Below are 25,904 nucleotides of genomic sequence, written 5' to 3'. Positions count from 1 at the left end.
TGTCAAATACAAGGACAAGAGAGATGTCCTTGTATTGACAATAATACATGGCCACACCAGTACCCATGTACCTGTACAGAGACCCTCAAACCAGACTGCATCCTGGACTACAATAGGTACATGGGAAAGGTGGACTTGTCAGATCAAGTACTGAAACCCTACAGCACCATGCGGAAATCGAGGGTGTGGTATAAGAAGCTGGCCATGCACATCATACAGATGGCATTGTACAATGCGTACGTGCTACATCGATGTGCAGGCCAGAGGGGAACTTTCCTGGAATTTCAAGAGGTGGTTACCAAAAACCATTATGCTCTAGGGACCAGGAAGGGGGGGCACCCAGTACTTCTGAAAGTGAGGCCACACGCATCGTACCAGGGCAACACTTTCCAGGAGAAGTTCCCCAGACTGGCAAGAAGGGAAAGAATCAAAAGAGGTGCAGAGTCTGCTCAAAGAGGGGGATAAGGAAGGACACAACATACCAATGTGACACGTGTCCCGATAAGCCAGGGCTCTGTATGAAAGAGTGTTTTAAAATTTATCATACATCCCTTGATTTTTAATTTACACCAATTTTATTACCCTGATGCACTCCGCACAGCTTATCCCCCTCATCTTTCCCTTCTGAGCCCTGCTATGTGCCCAGGCAGCTAACATCCACATGTAGGGTATTGCCGTACCCAGGAGAACCCACATTACAATTTAAGGGGTGTATATCTCCAGTGGCGCATTCTGGGCACAATATATTGGACACTGAAATGGCATATATATATATATATATATATATATAGAAAATTGCAAATCTCACGCTGCACCATCTGCTGCACAATACCTTTTAGACAATACCTGTGGGGTCAAAATGCTCACTACACCTCTAGATGAATGCCTTAAGGGGTGTAGATTTTAAAATGGGGTCACTTCTTGGGGGTTTTAACTGTACTGCTACCTCAGGGGCTTCTGCCTTCATGACTTAGCACCAGAAAAGCTCCAGTAGGCCAAATGGTGGTCCTTCCCTTCTAAGCCCTGCCGTGTGCCCAGGCAGCTGATAACAGCCACATGTAGGGTATTGCCGTACCCAGGAGAACCCACATTACAATTTAAGGGGTGTATATCTCCAGTGGCGCATTCTGGGCACAATATATTGGACACTGAAATGGCATATATATATATAGAAAATTTCAAATCTCACGCTGCACCATCTGATGCACAATACCTTTTAGACAATACCTGTGGGGTCAAAATGCTCACTACACCTCTAGATGAATGCCTTAGATTTTAAAATGGGGTCACTTCTTGGGGGTTTCTATTGCTTTGATACCTCTGGGGCTTTGCAAATGCGACATGGCACCCGAAAACCAATCCAGCAAAATCTGGATTCCAAAGAACACATAGCTCTCCTTTCCTTCTGAGCACTCCCATGGGCCCAAACGGCAGTATATCACCACAAATGGGGTATTGCCGCAGTCAGGACAAATTTGGCAACAAAATGGAGTGTTTTATTCCTTGTGAAAATAAGAAATTTTATGCCAAAACTACATATTATTGGAAAAAATTTCATTTTTTTAATTCACAGCCCAATTCAAATACGCGCTGTGAAAAAACTGTTGGGTCAAAATGGTAACAACAACCATAAATAACTTCCTTAAGGGGTGCAGTTTCCAAAATAGGGTCACTTCTGGTGGGTTTCCATTACTTTGATACCCTTGGGGCTCTGCAAATGCGACATGGCACCCAAAAACCAATACAGCAAAATCTGGATTCCAAAGAACACATAGCGCTCCTTTCCTTCTGAGCCCTCCCATGGGCCCAAACGGCAGTTTATCACCACAAATGGGGTATTGTCGCAGTCAGGACAAATTGGGCAACAAAATGGATTGTTTTATTCCTTGTGAAAATAAGAAATTTTGAGCCAAAACTACATATTATTGGAACAAATTTCATTTTTTTGAATTCACAGCCCAATTCAAATACGCGCTGTGAAAAAACTGTTGGGTCAAAATGGTAACAACAACCATAAATAAATTCCTTGAGGGGTGCAGTTTCCAAAATGGGCTCACAATTGGGAATTCCTACTGTTTTGGCACCTCAATCCCTCTTCAAACCTGGCATGCTGCCTAAAATATATTCTAATAAAAAAGAGGCCTCAAAATGCACTAGGTGCTTCTTTGCTTCTGTGGCTTGTGTTTTAGTCCACGAGCGCACTAGAGCCACATGTGGGACATTTCTAAAAACTGCAGAATCTGGACAATACATATTTAGTATTGTTTCTCTGGTAAAACCTTCTGTGTTACAGAAAAAAAATTAATACATTTGAAATTCAGCAAGAAAAATGAAATTTGTAAATTTCACTTCCACTTTGCTTTAATTCCTGTGAAATGCCTAAAGGGTTAAAAAAAACTTTCTAAATGCTGTTTTGAATACGTTGAGGGGTCTAGTTTTTAAAATGGGGTGTTTTATTGGGGTTTCTAATGTATAAATTTTCTTAAAAATATGAGAAATTGCTGTTTATGTTCTAAGCCTTGTAACGTCCAAGAAAAATAAAAGAATGTTCAAAAAACGATGACAATCTAAAGTAGACATGTGAAATGTGAACTAGTAACTATTTTTGGTGGTATAACCATCTGTTTTACAAGCAGATGCATTTAAATACAGAAAAATGCAATTTTTTCTAAATTTTCTCTAAATTTTGCAATTTTTCACAAATAAACAATGAATATATTGACCTAATTTTACCACTAACCCAAAGCCCAATGTGTCACGAGAAAATAATCTCAGAATCGCATGGATAGGTTTAAGCATTCCGACGTTATTACCACATAAAGTGAAATATGTCAGATTTGAAAAATGGGCTCTGAGCCTTAAGGCCCAAACTAGGCTGCGTCCTTAAGGGGTTAAAGATGTTTATGCACAGAGACCCAGCAAGTGCAAATTACTGTAAATGATTGTAAAACAATGCTTATTGCACTTCATGGTGATACAAGAGGACGAGAATACATTCTGGGCCTATGAAATATTTCATTTCCAGTTCTGTGCCATTAAGTCAGACTCGATGCATACATTTCTAGACAATTGGTTGAGGGAATAGAGCGTGGAAAAGCACTAGCAGTTTAACTTTATTTTCTTGAATAGAACCACATTATACAACCATGGTGTTAGATGCAAATGTAAAAGCTTTATGGGTAAAAATAAACAAGCTCTCGTACAAGACGAGTTGTGTCTTATGGCAGGGAGACGCAGTGTGGGTAGAATGATATATGATGGCAACTGAAATAGTTCTAAACCAGTGACCTGGCAAGTTATATCATTGACACGTAAGACGGTAATATAGCTCTCTATCTGTGAAAACAAAAAATAAGCTGAAATACAATTGGTGGTTAAGATACATTTCAGAAGGATGTAATGTGGAAAAATGCCCATAGGATCACCAGAATATGCAGAATGCTAGCTTGCTGCTGCTGGAAAATCTCCTCTCATGGCACACCATTGCTGCACATGCTTCAATCTTTCTCAGATATGTATTATATCCAAAAGATAACTCTCTTTAGCACACATGCACATTGCGGTGCCTGGGAGAAGGAATGCGGCCCACAATGCCATTCTGTGGGTCCCATGGCAGGAGGGATGTTCATGATACACAATGTGTCTGCTCATATAGTCTCTTACTAGTAATGTACAGTAATGAAAGGTGAATTTGCTATGGTGCCCAACTGGATTTAGATCTAGTTATGCCATTGAATGCATCAGGTGGAAGTGAATAAAAGGAGCAATGGCAATGGGCAAATGTGTTGCTACAAAGTTAAGTGTGTAAGAGATGAGCGCACCTTCCATGAGGCACGGGAAGAACCTTGCCTCAGGTGGTGTCCCTTCCTGACTGCAGGGAGATGCAATTTCCAGGGGAACTTCATGCCCTGCATTCAGTAGAATGAGACCAGCAGCGAGGAGCTCTAGTCCGCTCATGGAAGTAAGAATAGGCAGGTGAGGGGGAAGGAGTGCAAAGGAAGAGGTCTGTTCACCCTGCCACTGTTCTTTGAGTCAGAGCAGATGAGAGATTTTTCTTCTTAAGAGAGCGGGACTGAAGGGCAGATGTATTCATCTATAATATTGCAGTACTGTTCTCCTCCTGTGCATTTTGCAGGACGAGCTCTCTTCTGACGCTCAGTAACAGACAAAGGAGAGCACCACAAGGGATCAGCATAATAATCTACTGACCAGCAAAAGATTAGTCCATTATCCCCTTCCATACCCTAGCCCACCAGGAATCTGTTTATTTACCCCATCCCTGTTTTAAATCACCAAGGAATTGCCAACTAACCCCTTCTCTGCCCTAGACTACTAGAGATCTGCCCATTAAACGCTAACTTGTCCTAGACGAGCAATGATGTACCCCTACCCTACCGTAGACCACCAGTGATCTGCATATTATCTCCTCCCTTAGACCACCAATGATCTGCCCATTAACCCCTTCCCTGCAGTAGACCACCTGGTTTGCACTTCATTAACCTTTCACTATCTGGGCATATGCCTATTAATCCCCTCATCACCCTACCCCACCAGAAATATGAACATTAGCTCCCTCACTGTCCCAGGCCACCAGCGATGTACAAATTAACCTCCTTTACTCTACTTAACCACCAGATATGTGCCCTGTAACCCTTTTACTACCATAGACAAGAGCTTCTCAACCTGTAGTATATAGTAGTAGTGGGTTCGAAGCCTGTGCCCCAGATGCCAAGACACACTGCATTATTAGAATATAGGCTAACAGGTGTGTCCCAGTTTCTGTTCTAGAAGCATACAGTAGCTTCACCATCCGCCATTACTTTGTCCAACACAAAACCTTATGTAGGGAATTGGTGGAGGTAAAGAAACACACAGGGCCTGAGGAAGCACAATGGACTGCTTCTTGGTAGTCTATATGTGTGTGAATCCCGCTCTCCCTGCTCCATCTCTCATGCAGGAAATTTCAACTTTAAGTGAGGAGCAGCAAGCGTGAAAGATATATTTTTTTTTGTTGGCTAATTGTATACTTTCTAGATCTGCCCCAATAGGGAAAAGTTAATGGGGGTTGACCAGGATTAGAAAAAAAAGGTCTGTTTTTTTTTCTTCCAGATATGGGTGTTTAGTTTTATGTGTATATACAGTTAGCTTCAGAATTATTTGGATAGTGACACAATCTTCATGATTTGGGCTCCGCATGTCACCACATTGGATTTGAAATGCAACAACTGAGATGCAATTGAAGTGTAGACTTTCGGGTTTAATTCAAGGGGTTGAACAAAAATATCCTGTGAAACGTTTAGAAATTGCAACCATTTTTCTACACAGCCTTTCATTTCAGGGGCTCCAATGTAATTGGACCAATTAACAATACCTTAACAATTAACAATACCTTAAATAAAATGTTTTTCTTTTAATACTTTGTAGAGAATCCTTTGCAGGCGATGGCTGCCTGAAGTCTGGAACTCATGGACCTCACCAAATGCTGGGTTTCCGCCTTTGTGATGCTTTGCCAGGCCTTTACTGCAGCTGTCTTCAGTTGTTGCTAGTTTGTGGGTCTTTCTGCCTTAAGTTTTGCCGTAGGCAGGTGAAATGCATGCTCGATCGGGTTGAGATCTGGTGATTGACTTGGCCATTGCAGAATATACCACTTCTTTGGCTTAAAAAACTCCTGGGTTGCTTTCGCAGTATGATTTGGGTCATTGTCCATCTGTACCGTGAAGCAACGTCCAATCAACCTTGCTACATTTGGTTAAATCTGAGCAGAAAGTATGTCCCTGAACACTTCAGAATTCATCCGGCTGCTTCTGTCTTCAGTCACATCATCAATAAACACTTGTGACCCAGTGCCTTTGGCAGCCATGCAGGCACATGCCATCACACTGCCTCCACCATGTTTTACAGAGGATGTGGTGTGCTACGGATCATGAGCCGTTCCAATCCTTCTCCATACTTTCTTCCTCCCGTCATTCTGGTACAGGTTGATCTTAGTGTCATCTGTCCAAAGAATGCTGTTCCAGAACTGGGCTGGCTTCTTTAGATGTTATTTGGCAAAGTCTAATCTGGCCTTTCTATTTTTGAGGCTGAATAATGGTTCTGGTGAACCCTCTGTATTTGCTCTCATGAAGTTTTCTCTTTATGGTAGACTTAGACACTGATACACCTACTTCCAGTAGAGTGTTCTTCACTTGGGTAGATGTTGTAAAGGGGTTTTTCTTCACCATGGAAAGGATTCTACAATCATCCACCACTGGAGAAAAAAAGTCCATATATATCAATGTATGAAAAAACTAAACATCTTTATTGATAAAATAAAATACATTAAATGACAAAGACAGAGAATCTAAAAATAAATCCTTGTACGGATCACAAATGTATACATTGAGTATATATATATATATTTTTAATACACTGATAGTATACACAGTTACTGTAACTCAATGTAGCTCCAACATGGGGTGCATCGAAATAGGAATAATTTCAAAGTATAAGTTGTGTGAAGAAAGACAATATGCCTAACTCTAAAAAGGCCTATAGTGACTAAAAAGTAAGTAATTGGTGCCTGGAAAAATGGCAAAGAGCCAAATTTAAATCCAATATGTGCACTTACCCATGTATGGGAGGTTGAGTGTGACCCAGCGGTGTAGGATAGCGCCCCGACGCGCGTTTCGCCCGTAGCTTTCTCAAGGGGTGCAGATGTTGTGTTAGTGCCCTGTTTAAATGTGGATCGATGAAGTCATCTGATCTCCCCTCTGCCAATCAGGAGCCGATCTAAGCGGCGCCTGACTATGACAGACGTGGATGTCGCCGCCGGACGTCAGTGACCCACCGCGCATGCGCGAATCCCGGGACGCGTCACCAGGGAAACAGCGCAGGCGCAGAGAGCCATAATGAACGACCGGCAGACGAACTCCAAGCCCTACCTATTTCGTATAGGTCCCATCTAATGGGCCAGGAAATGTGAGTATATTTAACAAGATTTGGTTATGTGAGATGCTCGACCTACACTCTCCGAGTATAGCCATTCAGTCTCTATGTAAAGTTTAAAAGTTGTTAGCAAGTTAAATCACTGTATATTAGCACCATCTAGTGGTTATATTTGGAAATAGACAATTATATTAAAAAATAATTTTTTTTTTTTTTTTTTTTTTAAATAAAATATAAGTGTATTGTATGTTGTGAACATAGTGTCAATGAGAACAGAAAGAATTAAATTTATAATATAAATTTTGTGCAAATATGAGTAGTTGTAAATAGTTATAAAATACATATACACTACATATATATACAACAGTGAATGTAAAAGGTTTTAATCCTCAAATAAAATAATATATACAGAGCACTGTAATCAGAGGAGTACACGTGACATAATTAATGAAACAGAGAGAGACAGGCAACAAAACGAAAAACAACATCTGCATTTCAAGGAGGGAAGAAATATAAAAACAGCCTCGAGGTAATCAACCTGTCTTCGCATGTCCTCTCTGACACACAGTACTTTGTTTTGAGCAAGGGATTAACCTTTTCCCCTAGTAACCCATTTGATTTTTTCACAGCATTAAAAGACCTACACCGATTTTCCCGCAAATTGATTTAAAAAAAATTACACAGCAAGGGTGAAACAAATCTGGGATTGAACAGCGATGTGGAGCGTGAAACATTGTTAGCCCTTGAGGACCTGTTACGGGAACAGACCTTAGATCAAGGTACGTTCCCACGATCAGTATTACCCCGGTCGACGAGGTTTCCCCCTTTGTCTATCTGCCCACAAGTGGAGATTTTTACAAAATTGGTGATAAATGACTTCAAACTCATTTCAACCAACAGACACTACGATAATTTAACAGCCTCCCAACGGACTGCCCTAAAAGAACTACAGTCATACGATGATGTCGTGTATAAGGCAGCTGACAAGGGGGGAAACATTGTAATCTGGCCCGTCACACTATATGAGAAAGAGGTATTCAGGCAGCTTAGAGATAAACACACATACTCTAAATTGACATTTAACCCAGTGGGGTATTTTTCTGCTGAACTGAAACATATTCTGAGTTTAGCTTTTGAAAAAGGGATAATTTCTAAAAAAAAATTCTGGAAGGTCTGACCGTGATCTACCCAAAAATCCCGACTTTTTATCTACTGCCCAAGGTTCATAAAAATTTGACAAACCCCCCTGGAAGACCGATTGTGTCGGGAATTGGAGGATTGTGTGAACCCATCTGTAAATTTGTTGACTACTACCTAAAACCCTTGGTAGAATGTCTTCCCTCATACGTGAGAGATACGACAGATGTGCTTACTCATCTGGATGAGATCACTTTAGAACCTGACATGATCTTAGTGACGGCTGACGTTGAATCCCTCTATACCTCTATTAGACACGAGGATGGAATCGAGGCGGTCCGCCTCTTTCTGGGAATGAGCAACTGGGACAGCCAAACGTGTGACCTTATAGTGGAATTATTGGAGTACATCCTGACTCATAATCTATTTGTATTTAGGGATGTATTCTACTTACAGAAACAGGGCACTGCCATGGGGGCGGCGTGCACGCCGTCATATGCCAACCTGTTTCTCGGGGCGTGGGAGAGGCAGGTTTTGCATGGTGGCGGCGCCCACGCCGTGGACCATGTGCAGTGCTGGCTGCGGTACATTGACGACATATTATTCATTTGGCAAGGGACAGAGACATCACTTCTCCAGTTCATGCAGGAATTGAATGTCAATGACCGCAACATAAAACTGACGTATGTGGCCGATACAAAAAAGGTCAATTTTCTGGACATATCCATCGAGGCAGATACCCAGGGGGTGCTGCGGACGGATGTGTTCAGAAAAGAGACGTCTACCAACTCATTACTACATGCTACATCGGCACACATACATTCCACTGTTAAGGCTGTCCCGGTTGGTCAATTTCTCAGGATGAGGCGGATCTGCTCATCAGAGGCCAGTTTTGAGAATCAGGCCAGAGACTTAAAATCACGATTCCAGGAAAGAGGATACAGTAACAGATGTATTAAAAATGGTTACAGACGGGCAAAAAATACTGACAGACGGACATTATTACATCCTGCTAAGGCCAGGATGAAGGATAATTATGTGGTCAGGTTTATCTCAACCTTCAACAACCAATGGGAACTGATGCGGTCAATTCTAAAGAAACACTGGCCTGTACTGCAGACTGAACAGGCCTTTGTGTCCTCTTTACCAAAAAATCCTCAGATGACGGCAAGGAGGTCTAAGAACCTCAAAGATATCCTTATTAAAAGCCACTACGTGCCCAAACAATTACAGCCCTTTTCGACCAGAGGCCCTATTCAGGGGTGTTACCCATGTGGTGACTGTGTGGCTTGTGTGAATGTGGTTCGATCAACCACATTTACATCCACAAGTGGTGAACGTACCTTTAAAATTCTGGAGTACATATCCTGTAACACTAGCCATGTGGTTTATTATGCCACGTGTGGTTGTCCTAAAATCTATGTGGGCCTCACCACTAGACAACTTAAAATCCGAGTTAGAGAACATGTCAGGGACATAGTGGCGGCAAAGGAAATTGAGGACCTAACCATACTTAAAACCATCCCTAAACATTTTAAGCTCTGTCATGGAGGAGACCCCAAAAGTTTTAAGGTTAGGGGGATCGACCGGGTACACTGTGGTGTCAGAGGTGGAGATGCGAAGACCATGTTGGCCCAAAAAGAATGCAGATGGATTGCAGTCCTTGATACCATGACCCCTTTGGGTTTAAATGAAAGTTTGAGTTTTGCAGACTTTCTGTGATATCTCTACCGGTTTTTAATCTTTTTATGTTTTAAATTGATAATAAAGTGCTTTTTTTGTTGTTTCTTCGATAGTGCTCAGATTTGAATTTCTACTTAAATCTGATACTTTCATCTCTGCCACCAATATGGATTCCAGGATTTGTCGTGGAAAAGAAAAAAGAATGCTCGATCAAAATTTCTCCTTTTTATTCTTTACCACTGCTTTTACATTTGTATGGGATCTCTGTCCTTTTGTGAATATATGTGTATTAGCTCTTATGGTGTATTTTATATATTGGATTATTTGTCTCTTTATTTATTTATTATATGTTTTTATGTGATTTAATATGCACCTCAACACTTGTCTATTTGTTGTGTTCTTTTCTTGCTTACCGCCCTAATCACTTTTGTTTCATTAATTATGTCACGTGTACTCCTCTGATTACAGTGCTCTGTATATATTATTTTATTTGAGGATTAAAACCTTTTACATTCACTGTTGTATATATATGTAGTGTATATGTATTTTATAACTATTTACAACTACTCATATTTGCACATAATTTATATTATAAATTTAATTCTTTCTGTTCTCATTGACACTATGTTCACAACATACAATACACTTATATTTTATTTAAAAAAAAAAAAAAAAAAAAAAATTTTTTTTTAATATAATTGTCTATTTCCAAATATAACCACTAGATGGTGCTAATATACAGTGATTTAACTTGCTAACAACTTTTAAACTTTACATAGAGACTGAATGGCTATACTCGGAGAGTGTAGGTCGAGCATCTCACATAACCAAATCTTGTTAAATATACTCACATTTCCTGGCCCATTAGATGGGACCTATACGAAATAGGTAGGGCTTGGAGTTCGTCTGCCGGTCGTTCATTATGGCTCTCTGCGCCTGCGCTGTTTCCCTGGTGACGCGTCCCGGGATTCGCGCATGCGCGGTGGGTCACTGACGTCCGGCGGCGACATCCACGTCTGTCATAGTCAGGCGCCGCTTAGATCGGCTCCTGATTGGCAGAGGGGAGATCAGATGACTTCATCGATCCACATTTAAACAGGGCACTAACACAACATCTGCACCCCTTGAGAAAGCTACGGGCGAAACGCGCGTCGGGGCGCTATCCTACACCGCTGGGTCACACTCAACCTCCCATACATGGGTAAGTGCACATATTGGATTTAAATTTGGCTCTTTGCCATTTTTCCAGGCACCAATTACTTACTTTTTAGTCACTATAGGCCTTTTTAGAGTTAGGCATATTGTCTTTCTTCACACAACTTATACTTTGAAATTATTCCTATTTCGATGCACCCCATGTTGGAGCTACATTGAGTTACAGTAACTGTGTATACTATCAGTGTATTAAAAATATATATATATATACTCAATGTATACATTTGTGATCCGTACAAGGATTTATTTTTAGATTCTCTGTCTTTGTCATTTAATGTATTTTATTTTATCAATAAGGATGTTTAGTTTTTTCATACATTGATATATATGGACTTTTTTTCTCTGGTTTATCATATATTGTTAGAGTCCTTATCTCTAATTATCCATATGGGTGGTTGAGTGTTTTTCCCACCTTTATACGGATTTGTCCTGTGAGACATCCTGTCTAATTAATCATCCACCACTGTTGTCTTCCGTGGATGTCCAGGCCTTTTGGAGTTCACGAGACCACCAGTGCGCTCTTTTAGTTCAAGAATGTACTAAACTGTTGATTTGGCCACTCCTAACATTTGTGCTCTCTCTGATGGATTTTTTCATTTTTCCAGCCTAACGATGGTCTGTTTCACTTGCATTGAAAAGTCCTTTGACCTCATGTTATGGGTTCACAGCAACAGCTTCCACATGAAATGCCACACCTGGAATCACCTCCAGACCTTTTACCTTCTTAAATTATGATGGATTCATGAGGGAATAGCCCATGTAGCCCATTAAATAGCTTTTGAGATAATTGTCCAATTACCTTTGGTCCCTTGAAAAGAGGCAGCTACATATTAAAAAGCTGTAATTCCTAAACCCTTCCTCAAATTAGCATGTGAATACCCTCAAATTAAAGTTGAGAGTCTGCACTTTAAGCCCATAATGATTATATAACTGTATATTCAATATGTTTTGGTAAACCGTTAAAATGCCAAAACTTATGTCACTGTCCAAATTCTGGACCTAACTGTATATTAGAAATTGGCATTATTATTAGTTGATTTACATAAAAGCGAAAGCCCCTTTCTACTACACCAGTTATTGCACAGCACTAGGGGGCTCGCTGCCTGAGCCTGCCACATTTAGCATGTCTAATACAAGAAACAATGCTTATTGGTGAACCACGTTCTTATTTCACTTATGATTTGCTAATAGTATTTGTCAAGTCATTTAAATATTGTTGCAATTGGCTAGTTTTACCTTTCTGATACAGATTTTCATAGTAGCTAAGCTCGAAGTTAGTGAACTTCTCAGAGGTTGCAATCCCCTGAAGAATACTGGACAACTTTTCAGCTCTCTAGAACAGAAAGTCAAACGATATCTTACATCATGTAGATAATACTTAAATAATCAAAATGTTAGATATACAAGATTATAAATGATCTTACAGGCACAGATAAACACTTAGTTTAGTCATTGATAGAGATGAGAAAATTTGAGGGAAAAAAAGACTACGAGTGAATTGTCTATTATGTAGCCATATTTCCTTGCTAATAATGGAGGCAGCAATACTTTGCTTCAGATCCATTGTTCTTTATTCAAGGAAGTACAACAATATAATAGGAAATTCCACATCTATAAAAACGCAGAAACCTAATTTTGTGCATATTTCGTTCATCTCTAGTCATAACCTTCAACGTACCCAAAGAGTTGAAGGCCCCAGGACACATGCCCCTTGTGCCCTCCCTATAATCCGGCCCTGACTTCGTAGAGTCCACTCCGCAGCTCCAGCAGGGCCAAAATTTGTCATACTAACTTGTTGCGAATTAGGTATACTAAGACAGTGCCCTGTTGAAAGTTATTAGACTCTTCTAATGCTAATGCATGGCTATGAATAACCTTATGTCCTTCTTAATATTTAGTGTGACTAACATGGTTGAACCCATGAATTAGAAGGGGTGACCAATACAATAATCCTATTATTGTAAAAGAACCAGAAGTAAAATGATACACTTTCTGTAGAGCCGTACCTCCGTGGTTAGATTTCGTAGAGTTTCATTCTTGTTCATCCAACCTTCACATGGATTACTCTATAATTAGAAAAATAACACCGATTTTAATATTCATTGTAAATAATGAGATTTTTATGTAAATGCACTGAGGTGAGAGAGGAAATAAGCCCATGAGACATGAAAAATAGATGCAGTGGATGTCAATGTGGTTCACTTTCATGAAGTAAAAGAAGCCAGGACCATCATAAATAATCTGTCACTGTAGTTATTCAAACACAATGCACCGCTACACACAGTTTCAAGTGTTGTTGCAGTGCCAAAATAGTACACAGAGCTTTCTATTAAAAAAAACTATTGATAAAAGAACATGTTTTTCATAATAGTGTTCATTTAATTTTGAACATTTCTTTACATGAACCTTTTTGTACCTCAAGACAGCTCAGGAACCCATAGAATTGTTCATATGTGACGTCCTTATTTAATTGTCCTGGTCAAGATAAAACAGAAGTTTCATCAGACATTTCACAGATTCAGAATTTCCATCAGTACAACCCACACAAAATCTACCACTCTCATGGGGCATACACAGCAAAACTTGGAATAATCGCACCCCTCCCCCCAAAAAATGCAATATTAACTAAAACTGGATATATACTGCATATACCTTTTTTCTGACATAGAGATAAATAATGGAATTCTACCTGCCTGTAGCCACCACTAGGTGGAGCTTACTGTATGTGGATTTGAATAGCTCCAATTGAACTTATTTTAAGCTGTACAAATCTTTATGAACTCCCCCTAGTGGTGGCTGCAGTTAAAAAGGAGTTACAGAGGCAACGGAGAGATGGGTCCAGCGCTGGTTAGAATTAAAAGGAAGCTGTTTCCAAGTTTTAATAATCTTCAATTAAAAGGAGTCCAAGGTAGGAGTCTTGGTGTGCAAATAGGGGAAATCAATCCGGTGATAGAGCCTACGCGTTTCGAACGACTCTAGCGTTCTTAGTCATTCACTATGGGGCTGTATGTGCCGTATTCCATGTCTGTATGTGTCGTTAATCTACACATACAGAGATGGAAAAAAAAATGGCAGCCCCCATAGACAAGAAAAAGTGAAAAAATAAAAAAAAGTTAAACACAAACACACAAATAAATAAAACATTTTTTAATAAAACACTAAAAGCAAATTGATGTAAAAAATTTTTTTTTCGCGACACTCGTCCTTTAAAGAAAAGCAGCAGGAGCAATTTAGTGCTGGTCCCCCTCACAATGGCTCCATAGCAGTGCCTTCAGGGTAGTTATACAATATATTACCAATAGGATGGTATCTATCATGTAAGGTATCCCAGAGAAATCGTCCATCTGCTAATGACATTAAAATCACATGACTTCCTTTAGGCAAATTCATATCCAGGTAGTTCAATTCTTTCATGACATTAGTCTTCATGTGTATAGGGGTGGTCATGTGTTTCAGTGTATCTGGTGAACTAGAAGACAAGTGAAATTGGTTATTTTCTTTAAAAAAAAACAGTTTCCATTGCCAGAAAATGTTTGAGTTGTGTATTCTGTATTTCTATAAAGCTTTTTCCTGTATTCTATCTAAAGCGGAGATCAACACCCCTTAATATACGTTAAGACACAGTGCCCTTTTGCAACAATTTTCTGTTGTTTCAATGCTTCTACAATAAAAATCAACTTTGCAAATAGTTCTACCATTTTGTGTCTACATATCCTATGCAGACTTATGTTATCTCCATGCTTACAGACTACAAACAAACCCTGTTATTCTAGTCCGACAGTCATGTGTTGCTCTCAAGCTATTTGATAACTGGTCTTCCGTTATCCTCTTGCTGAAACCTTTGAGTAGCCTGTGTTATTTGCTTTTACCTGTTTTATGTAATGATATTAGTGGGTCCCTGTGTTCAGATAATACATTTTATTATATATGAGTAACGTTCATTTCATAGCGGTAATAGAAATTATTAATTGGTTAAAGGATTTGGCTAATTTATTAGATTCACTGTAACAACTTCTGAACTTTTCTCATATGTTATTGCTAAATTTCCAGGAACCTTTTCAAAAAATTTTGGTCAATGTATATGTAGGTATGTTTATCCATATATGTGTCATAGTAGTGTTAATGTGTTTCTTGTCATCACAGATACAGGGTTACATCATTTAAAGTAAACATGTTTATTGAATTAGACCAAAGTCCCTAAAACCATTTTTGGGCTGGTTTTAGCTCATGCTCCAGATTCTGTCAAAGCAACGGAACCCGTTCGCAACGGTGACAAACGGAAACCATTAGCAAAGTTTCAGTCACCATTGAGATCAATGGTGATACAAACGGAAGCTAAGGTCTCCGTTTGCCTTTCCGTTGAGGGGTTAACCCGACGAAAACCTCAGAAGGAACCCTCAACGGAAGAGCAATGCTGATGTGAACAAGACCCGGACTTCGAGTACCTATCACCTAAAAGGTGAGTACTCTAACAAACATGGTGGAGAATGCGAGAAGGTTTGACATCCTAAATATGGTCAAAAAGCGACCAGCCAGTCAACACTGAGAAATACACAAGACCGCGGTAAGTAAGAACCCTTATTTCTTACGTGTGATTTCACTTTGTCTGATGCCCAACGTAAGTACGGTACTATTGACTACAACCTAATGCACACCGGCACGGTCAGAGTATATGTGCAGATGAATAGGGATCTCCGTGATTTACCTTTCAGAGGTCCGCGACAGAGACCTGTCACTTTGCGTAAGTATTGTATGTGTAGTGTTTTGTTTAAATGTAAACGGGGTAAAGATTGGATATTGAAAAACGTATATGATTAACCACGTTATCCAAATAGACAGATACTACCAGAAATAAAAGTTACATGAGGATAAACCTCCATGTTGTACCTTTACCTATTGCAGTAGAAATGCCCTTCAGTTATTTAACCACAGGAAGATTTTACGCTCCCTGTTGAATTAAAAACCCAATTTGTACACATAATATTGTTGATTTAGATGAAGGTTATTGTGAATAAACCCATGGTTGATTATATCTGCAACACCAGTTGAAGGTGGATGAATCGCTGCCTAGTTGATATATTATTTGGTCAGAGACCAAAGAAAGGGATATCCGACTGCTAGATAGATAGAGTAGTAGTTGTGAACCAGTTTCGATTAGACGGTTTCTGTGTGACGGGAGTCTAAATAGAATTGCCTATTACTGGCCATAATGGGCAACAAGTCAGAGTGCAGTTGCTGATGAAGTGACTGCTGTTTAGGTAGTTCAAAACTACTTGGGCAAATTAGCATTGCGGAATCACCAATTTTTTTTAAAGAAAGCTGGCATGCATAAGACAGGATGGATACATTTCAGACCGAATGTAATGAGTGGATAAAAGATAATCAATGTGAAGATGTTTCTAAAAAGGTATGTGAAGGGGAATACAAGAAGATTGAAATTGGATTAGATGGCAAAATTACATGTGCAGTGTCGGCTCCTCCTCCTCCATACCCAAAACCTGCATTGTATCTAGTCCAAACTGAAGGTCCTCAAGGATGGACATGCCCTCGCTGTGGACAACAGAACCCACCTACCGCAGACTATTGCATTAGTTGCCATGGTCTCCGGCCTGGTGGGCCAGGGAAACCCGTTTTGTACCCCATCATAACTTGCACCCATGTGGTCCGCAGGGCTGATGATGCGGGGGGTTAACCAACTTTTGTGGAACAGCAGGTCGCCAATTATCAACCCTGGAGTCCCAAAGACCAGTAGTTGTCCATAATAAAGGGAATGACTGATCCCTACAAAGCTCCAGTCCCTTTTCAAATAAAACTCTGTATTGTACATGATGCATATCACTGTCCCTGGCAAAACTTAGATGCCCTAGTCCAATCAGTGGGAGGAGAACCATTGTCTAAGGTAAGCAGTCCCATCTGACATAACCACTTTACAGTCAGGAGTGGACTTTATGGCCATAATTGAACGATGGGCGATAGCCAAGAGAGAACTTATTCAGGATAGACTTACGGATGTAGTCCAGAAAAAGGATGAAGATGTTACCTCCTATTATGCACGTTTGGGTATTACTTGGCAGGACATGGGATATGTGCTGGGTCACGCAAATGATGAAAAGACTCTCAGAGATGCTTTCGTTGACTGATTAAGAATACCAAAGACAAATGGTTAAAAATTCGCCCAGAATACAGATCAATTGGGTCTGAAGATCTTATGACAGTATGTAGAGGTATTAAAACAGAAAAAGATATGAAACCTGCAGCAACTATCTTCGTAGCCCAAAAAACCAATGGAGATAGACCAAATTTAAGAAGTCAGGGGAAAGGAAATAGGGGGTACAATGAGAATAACTACAATAAGGGACGTGACCTCAGTCAAATTTAGTGGTCAGATGGCGCATTACCAGAGACCATGTACCCAGCCCCACCCTGGCCGTGTTCAGAAACAACCTAACCCGCTGTAGCTGATAGGCAACCTGGATATCCAGCCCAACTCTCTTTTAGCCACCCTTCTCCAGGGGGAAGATAGCCCCACCTCCACCACCACTCTCACTTTACCAGGAGGTGAGCCTATACGTTGCTTAGTGGACACCGGGGCAGCCAGAACAGTATTCAGGGCTAGTGAGGTGCCGTCCCATTTACTTTCTGAACATTCAATTAGCGGTGTGGGACTTGGAGGAGTTGATATGCCTCTTCTGGTAACTAAACCGATAATGGTTACTTTACATGACACGCAGCAAATAGTTGGAACATTTTTAGTCTCCGATGCATGCCCTGTCACTTTATTGGGCTCTGACATTTTGACTGCCATCCAAGCGGTCATTGAATATACTCCGAATGGTGTTAAAGTTCGTATCCCCCTGTCTAACAAACAACATTCACCTGTCTATTCTGTATTGTTTATGGGTAAACACATCACCAAAATTACTTTACATGACACGGTCCTGTCACAAGTCCGTCAGTGTTTATGGGCACAAGGTGGTACAGATGTAGTAAAACTTCCAGTACCGCCTGCAGTGGTATAAGTTAAACCTGGCTCTTATGCACCCGGGTGAGCCAATATCCTCTTAGCATGGCACAAAAAGATAGTATTGACGAACAGGTTACAGAATACCTAACCAAAGTTATACGCTTCTGTAACTCACCTTAGAACATGCCTTTGTTCCCAGTAAAAAAAAAAAAAAAAAAAGGTGGAAAAAGGAAAGCCCCAAGTGTACCATATGGTCCATGACCTACGAGCTATTAATGCTGTCAACATTATCAGCACTCCCTTAGTCCCCAACCCACATACACTTTGTCACAAGTACCCCCAACATCTACCTGCTTCACTATAGTGGACCTTGCTAATGTCTTTTCAGTGTGCCACTCCAGGCAAACAGTCAGCTTTTATTTTCCTTTACACACCGTGGCAGACTGTACTGTTGGTGTGTCCTACCACAGGGAGCAGTAAACTCCCCCAGTCAGTATTCATCTCCATTACAGTCAGTAATCCAAAACTGGACACCACCACACCCCACCACAGTACTCCTACAGTACATAGATGACTTGTTGCTCTGTAGCGATACCACTCAGCAATATTGTGACCGTCGGGATTACTCACACCCCGATGGCCGCAGCCATGGATCAGTGAGCGCTGGCCCGCATCTCCTCAGGTGACGCCAGTGCTGACTTCCGCTTCACTCTGCTGTGTTCCTTAGGGTGCGCGCGCACGGCCATAATGGCGTGCACACCTGAATTTTATTTCAAATTAGCCCATGACCACCCTGGACTGTAAGAAGGGCCCTGCCCCTTCCTTCATTGCCTAAGCGTTGTTGTGTTTACTCATGTTAGTCTTTGCAAATGGTCCCTTAGTGTTTACCAGTTCCCATTTTTCCCGTACCTGCTACCTGTATCCCGTGCTAACTTGTTCCTGTGCCATTGAGAGTTGGAGTCGTGTTTCGCCGTATACTACGCCTTCCTTGTTACACCAAGCCTGGTGCCTGCCTGCTGCCAAGGTCCCATCCGAGCCTACCATCGCTACTGTCTGAAGTTACCACAGGTACCCTTATTTGAACTATAGACTTTGACTTAGTATCCTGTTGGCCAGCTGCTAGCCCGCTACAGCGGTACGGCCCAGTGGGTTCATGCACCCATCGTGACAAATCTCTTTTTGACTCCCTCAGTCTTTTACAGTTTCTTTCAGAAAAAGGTTGTAAAGTATCCAAACCTAAACTGCAGTTGTGTCTTGATACCGTTGTATTTCTCAGACGTTGTATCTCACACGCCCGTCATATTACCAGTGAGTATACAAAAGCAGTTCAGCGGGTTTCTCAGCCACGAAATCCAAGAGAGCTCAGAATGATCCCTGGATTGATAGAATACTGTAGAGAGTGGATACCACATGTCTGTATATGACTGTATAAATACAGACCCTTTCCATCTCGATGCTCAAGCCACTCAGGCTTTCCATGACCTTAAAATTGCTATAACCGCGGTTCCTGCACTAGGTCTCCCCAATTACCACCTACCCTTTACTTACACTGTTTGTTCATGAGTTTCAAGGACATGCACAAGGTGTGCACAAACAAACCCATGGTGTTAAACAAAGACCTCTTACATATTACTCCTCCCATCTTGCTCGAGGGTCACCTTAATGTGTTTATGCAGTGGTAGCTGCTGCCACTCTGCTTGATAAATCCACAGACATTATGCTAGATCACCTTTTGACACATATGACCCCACATGCTGTAACTGAGATATTACACAGGGCTCAAAAAAAAACACCTTTCCGCTGCAAGACTCACCAAGTATGAGTCTAGCCCTATCTCCCTCTCTCATCTCACAATCAAACGATGTTCAGTTCTAAATCCAGCAACACTGCTTCCTCTTATTTCAAAAGAGGGGATAGAGATAGAGGAGCAAAAACCGCAAGACGAGCAGGGTGGAAGTCGAAATTTTGAACCAAGGGGGGGAACCAGAATTATTACTCACATGACTGCTTAGAAATAAAAACCGAAGGACTTGAAAATGTTGTTGAAATACCCATTTCTTTTTTTTTTGTAACAAATTTTTATTTATTTTCTTCAAGCACGCAGACCCAAAACAATAACATATCTAAATACACATTTCTAATGCAGACTTAGGGTATGTTCACACGCAAACTCAAAAACGTCTGAAAATACGGAGCTGTTTTCAAGGGAAAACAGCTCCTGATTTACAGACTTTTTTATGGCACTCGCGATTTTCGCTGCGTTTTTTACGGCCATTTATGCAGCTGTTTTCTATAGAGTCAATGAAAAACAGCTCCAAAAATGTCCCAAGAAGTGTCCTGCACTTCTTTTTCGCGGCCCATCGGAGCAGAACGCAGTTTTTCCCATTTAAATCAATGGGCAGATGTTTGGAGGCGTTCTACTTCCGATTTTTCGGACGTTTCTCTGGCGTTTACGGCCCGAAAAACGGCCGAAAATAGGCCGTGTGAACATACTCTTAGAGTTTTTCATAGATGTTCTAGACACCAACAGAATGGAAAAACAAAAACAGGATACACGGTAACTACTACCGGTGAGTTAAAGGGAATGTGTCGCAAATGAAATTTTTTTTTTACGTAAGTTACTTATTTTTATTATATTTTTTACGTTTTTTGCTGCATTTTTTTTTCTTCCACATGTGGGAAGTATTAAAAATGAAATAATAATTTGTCATGTTTTCCTATGTTGGCCACCAGAGGGGGCACTTCCCAGAATTACAGCAAGGTAAATAAGGGAAAGCAAGCTGACTCACAGCTGCTGTAAATGTGGGAGAGAATCTCACCCCCTCCCTATTTTTGGCTACAAGCCAGGAAAAGGTGTCTTCAAATTGCTAAGCAGTGTTAAGCTCCCATTTTGGGAGAGTTTTTACAATGGAGCTGGTAGAAGCTATAGGACACACCAAAAAGGCTAAGATTGATGAAAGTCAAGAGGGAAGCCCCTGTGGCGAATGACTTTTTAGTTGACAGGTTTACATGGCGTGTATTTGACGTGTTTTTTTTGCACATTTTACGTGTCAATAACCGCATAAAAAAACGCTTGATTACGCTTTTCATTTACATAATTGTGCGCTGTTAGTACATACAACGTGCTTTTTTACACGCGTTTTTAAAAAATGCATTGTGTAAATAAAGTGTTGTGTCAATTCCTTTGCACGCAAAACGTGACAAATGTTCCCATAGTCAATGGGAGTCCTAATGCACCAAAAAGCACACACAAAATGTGTAAAAAAAAACATGCAAAAAAAGCGTCAAACGCTTGATTAAGCTTCCCATTTACATCAAAGGGAAAGCAAGCGTTTTTAAGAAACCTGTTGCGTAAGAAAATAAAATGCGCCAAATGTTCCCAGAGTCAGTGTGAGTCCTAACTACGTGCCCAAAAACGTGCAAAAAGCGCACACAAAACCTGCAAAAAAAACCTGCAAATAAAAAGGAAGTGTGCATGGCCCCATAGAAATGAATGGGTCAATGTGCTATCCATTAAAATAACGGATAGCACACTGAAGCATTCCACTGAAGTGTTCTTGAGGCCTAACTTTATTTTTTTTTGTGGATTCCGCTGGACCTATTGGACTACGTTGTAGATTCGGTGGACTACTGCGATGATCTATGGTTTTTGTTTAAATAAAATGGTTAGCGAGGCATGTGTGGGGGATTTTTTATTTCAACAAAAATATTTTCTTATGTCTCTGTTTTTGAATACTTTTTTACCACCTTCATAATGCCTGTTGTCTGTTTGACGACGTCCATTACTAAGGCGGGGCTTAATGTTAGCCAGTAAAAAGGCTAATACTAACCCCTATTATTACCCCGGTACCCACCGCCTCCAGTGGAACCTGGAAAAAAAACAGAGACATAAGAAAATATTTTTATTGAAATAAAAACTCCCCCGCACAATCCTCGCTAACCATTTTATTAAAAAAAACAAAAACGGAGATCATCGCAGTATTCCAACGAATCTACGACGTAGCCCAATAGGTCCAGCGGCAGCAGCTGTATTCCATCTGTGTATTTGTCGTTAAGAGACACATACACAGATGAAAAAAAACATGGCAGCCCCCGATAAAGTAAGAAGGTGTTAGTAAAAAAAAATAACATTGTGTGAAAAAATAAATAAAGTCAATATAATATTTTATTAAATAAAAACAATTTATAAAAATAAAAATTAATGACACCTTTTCTTTCATTGTGCAGAAACCACACCCTCCAGGCAAATCTGCTCAGGAGGTGGAGCTGATGGCGCTCGCTGAAGCATGTAAACTGGCACAAGGTAGGGCTGCTAATGTGTACACCGACAGCAGGTATGCCTTTGGGATCGCCCATGACTTTGGGCCTATCTGGATTAGTAGAAATTTTGTTGGATCCTCGAGGAAGCCAATCAAGAATGCAGAAGCAGTAGCTCTTTTGTTCAAGGCTTTAGAGCTACACAAACCAAAAATTAACCACATATATAGACACGCACATACTGGAACATATATACTGTACACACATAAAAGCACATATTTGGACATATAGGAAAATATATATACACATACATTCTGGAATATATACATACAAAAAGGTAAATATATAGACACACACAAATACACAGACAGGAACATATGCAAATACATAAAAGGCACATATATATATATATATATATATATACACAAACACAAAGACGCATTCACATACAGACCCACACAGGCAAATATACAGTATATACACAGTACAGATAATGCAGTAGATCTTACCTGCGGTCCTATGTAAATGGGGCCGGCCATAGGGCTGTGCTTGCTCCCTTCTCCCGCTTGTGTTTCAGAAGCGCCCGGGCCCGGCGACACAGCAGCTAACTTTCGCCCGGGTGCTACTTCCCTCAGTGGCGTTGCTACTTAGCGGCTGCAAGCAGCAATACAGGCATGGGCCCCCCCATTGCCGGCAGCGCCGCTAGTAGCTGCTGTGGCGGATACAGTGGTAGCTATGCCACATTCAATAGTATTTGCGTCCTTAGGTATCTCCCTGCTCTGCTATCTACTAGCGCCACTGTAGCACCCTGAAGGAGCGGAATCCCTGTGGGGCCGGGGATTCCGCTCCTGAACAGTGACATCAAGGGCAACTCCTGAAGCAGAACCCCCGGGTACAGCTGTGCCGACGCGGTGGCCGGTAATTTGGCTCCAGGGGAAGCACCTGACGTCACAGTCCATAAGTGGACAGAGACATCAGGGGCTTCTCCTGGAGTGGAAACCCCGGTCACAGTGTCGGCAACGCTGTGGACAGGGATTCCTCTTCAAGAGTTGCCTCTGATGTCACTGTCCATATATGGACATAGACATCAAGCGCTCCGTCCAGGCGCGGAATCCCCAGCCACAGGAGTTACAGTGGCGCTATATACAGGAAGGGGGGGTGCTATCTACAGGGGGCTGAGTGGCACTACCTGCAAGGGGGTGTCTGGCACTACCTAAAAGTGGGCTGTGTGGCACTACCTACAGCGGGGTGTGGCACTACCTACATGGGGGCTGGGTGGCCCTAACTACAAGAGGGCTGTGTGGCACTACCTACAAGGGAGCTTTGCGGCGCTACCTACAGGGGGCTGTGTGGGGGGCTGATGGTCATTTTACTGTGAATGGTGGGCTGATGGTCATTACTGTGAGTGGGGGGCTAATGGTAATTTTACTGTGAGTGGTGGACTGATGGTCATTTTATTGTGAGTGGGGAGGCTGATGGTCTTCAAGTGGTTTCCACCTGTGACCTCCAATTGAAATTAATAGGAGGCAGCAAAATACCTGCTTTGGTGCTTTTTTGACTGCGTCTTTTTGCATTAGCTTCAACGGCTTAAAAATACGCAAAAAAAAACAATAAATAGCGCTGATTTTTTCTGCCTTACAAAAAATGCTGTGTGACCATACCCTAAGAGTGTAGTGCTTGCTTTTAGACGTTTTCTGTCTTTCTCTAAACAATTTTTGATAGGGGTGTCGTGGGTTATATTTTTTTTCCAGGGGTGCCTCGAGTCCGAAAAGGTTGGGAAACTCTGTACTAGGCTACAGGATCACGCCGGCCTATGCAAGGATCCCATCGTCGGCGTTGTGGAGCAGCTCAGTTCATCGCGGGAATGGGGCCTAGGTGAGTACAATTTGTTTTGTTAGGGAGGCACTGTCTAGAAGGGAGAGGTGGGGGAATGTATGGCACTGTCTACAAGGAGATGGTGGGGGATAATGGCACTATCTTCAAGGGGGGTGTTGTGTCCGGTGGCCCCTCATAAAAGGGGGGGTACTGTAAAGGATCTGCCAGGCACAGCTTCTTTATCAGCGCCCATAGGTAATCAGTCTGCACCTGCTTCTATGTCTCTGAGACTGACTCCAGCTTCCACCACTCAGGCTGGCAGGCTTAGGAGTGGGAGAACCTATTGCAGCCTGGCCAGACTCAGCTAGCTCCCGCCCTCTGTCTATTTATACCTGCTTTTCCTGTTCCTCCTTTGCTTGTGATTCTTCTCGTGTGGTTTCCTGGCCCAGCTACAGCTTCTGACTATTTGATCCTGCTCCATACTGACCCTGGCTTACTGACTACTCTCCTGCTCTGCGTTTGGTACCTCGTACACTCCTGGTTTGACTCGGCTCGTTCACCTCTCTGGTTGCTCACGGTGTTGCCGTGGGCAACTGCCCCATTTCCCTTAGCTTTGTGTACCCTTGTCTGTTTGTCTCGTGCACTTACTGAGCGTAGGGACCGCCGCCCAGTTGTACCCCGTCGCCTAGGGCGGGTCGTTGCAAGTAGGCAGGGACAGAGTGGCGGGTAGATTAGGGCTCACTTGTCCGTTTCCCTACCCCTATCATTACATAATCACAAGCCCATTACCTAGTCTACCCTGGTCCCTGTCTCTACTATGGACCCCCTTGAGACCCTGGCCCAGCAAATGCAGGGTATCTCCCTACAGGTCCAGGCCCTGGCTCAGAAGGTCAACCAGCCTGACGCTACCATGGTAGTGCCCCTCACCTCACCTCTTGAACCCCACCTCAAGTTGCCTGACCGATTCTCAGGGGACCGGAGGACTTTTCTCTCCTTTCGGGAGAGTTGTAGGCTCTACTTTCGCTTAAAGCCCCACTCCTCAGGTTCTGAGAGCCAGCGGGTGGGTATAATTATGTCCCGGCTCCAGGAAGGGCCCCAAGAGTGGGCCTTCTCCTTGACCCCTGACGCCCCTGAACTTTCCTCCGTTGATCGTTTCTTTTCTGCTCTCGGACACATTTATGACGAGACTGACAGGACTGCCTTTGCCGAGAGTCAGCTGGTGACCTTACGTCAGGGTAAGAGACCTGTTGAGGAGTATTGTTCTGACTTTAGGAAGTGGAGCGTAGCTTCTCGGTGGAATAACCCTGCCTTAAGGTGCCAGTTTAGGTTGGGTCTGTCGAACGCCCTGAAAGAGCTGCTAGTTAGCTATCCCTCTTCTGACTCCCTAGACCAGGTTATGGCTTTAGCGGTACGACTTGACCGACGTCTCAGGGAACGACAACTTGAACGTTTTTGTGTTTTCCCCTCTGACTCCCCCATGATGCCTCCCGAGGTCCCGTTGCTTCGCTCTTCCACGGGAAAGACTCGGAGGTACCTATGCAACTCGGGGCCTCCGTGTCCCCCCGACAACGTAGAGAGTTCCGCAGGAAGAATGGTCTCTGCTTCTATTGTGGGGATGACAAGCATCAAGTGAACACCTGTCCTAGGCGTAAGAATAAGCAGCCGGAAAACTTCCGCGCCTAAGTGATCATCGGGGAGGTCACTTGGGCGCACAGGTATTTCCCGTAAATATGAAACGTAATAAAATCTTGCTTCCCTTTCAGGTCTCTTTTGGTGGTAGGTCTGCTACCGGCAGTCCCTTCGTGGATTCAGGGTCTTCTGCTAATATCATGTCTGTGGAATATGCTATGTCTCTAGCTATGCCTTTGATTGATTTGCCTAAACCTGTCCCGGTAGTGGGTATCGACTC

At 42.0% G+C, this 25,904-nt stretch overlaps 1 protein-coding gene across 1 annotated transcript in view; it reads right to left on the bottom strand.

The window, feature by feature from the left end:
- Window positions 1-25,904, bottom strand: part of AOAH (acyloxyacyl hydrolase) — a 277,584-nt gene that overhangs the window by 33,899 nt on the left and 217,781 nt on the right. Inside the window, exons 16-19 of the mRNA XM_075828561.1 lie at window positions 14,256-14,428; window positions 13,376-13,434; window positions 12,966-13,025; window positions 12,196-12,292 (exon numbers count right to left, since the gene is read on the bottom strand). Coding sequence (XP_075684676.1) covers window positions 12,196-12,292; window positions 12,966-13,025; window positions 13,376-13,434; window positions 14,256-14,428 — 389 coding nt within the window. The remainder of the gene's footprint in view (window positions 1-12,195; window positions 12,293-12,965; window positions 13,026-13,375; window positions 13,435-14,255; window positions 14,429-25,904) is intronic.

This window comes from Rhinoderma darwinii, chromosome 5 (assembly GCF_050947455.1).
Source record: "Rhinoderma darwinii isolate aRhiDar2 chromosome 5, aRhiDar2.hap1, whole genome shotgun sequence".
In the NCBI taxonomy this organism is placed as follows: Eukaryota; Metazoa; Chordata; class Amphibia; order Anura; family Rhinodermatidae; genus Rhinoderma; species Rhinoderma darwinii.
Note: the sequence above shows the minus strand (reverse complement) of the source record. Positions and strands in the feature narration are given on the sequence as shown.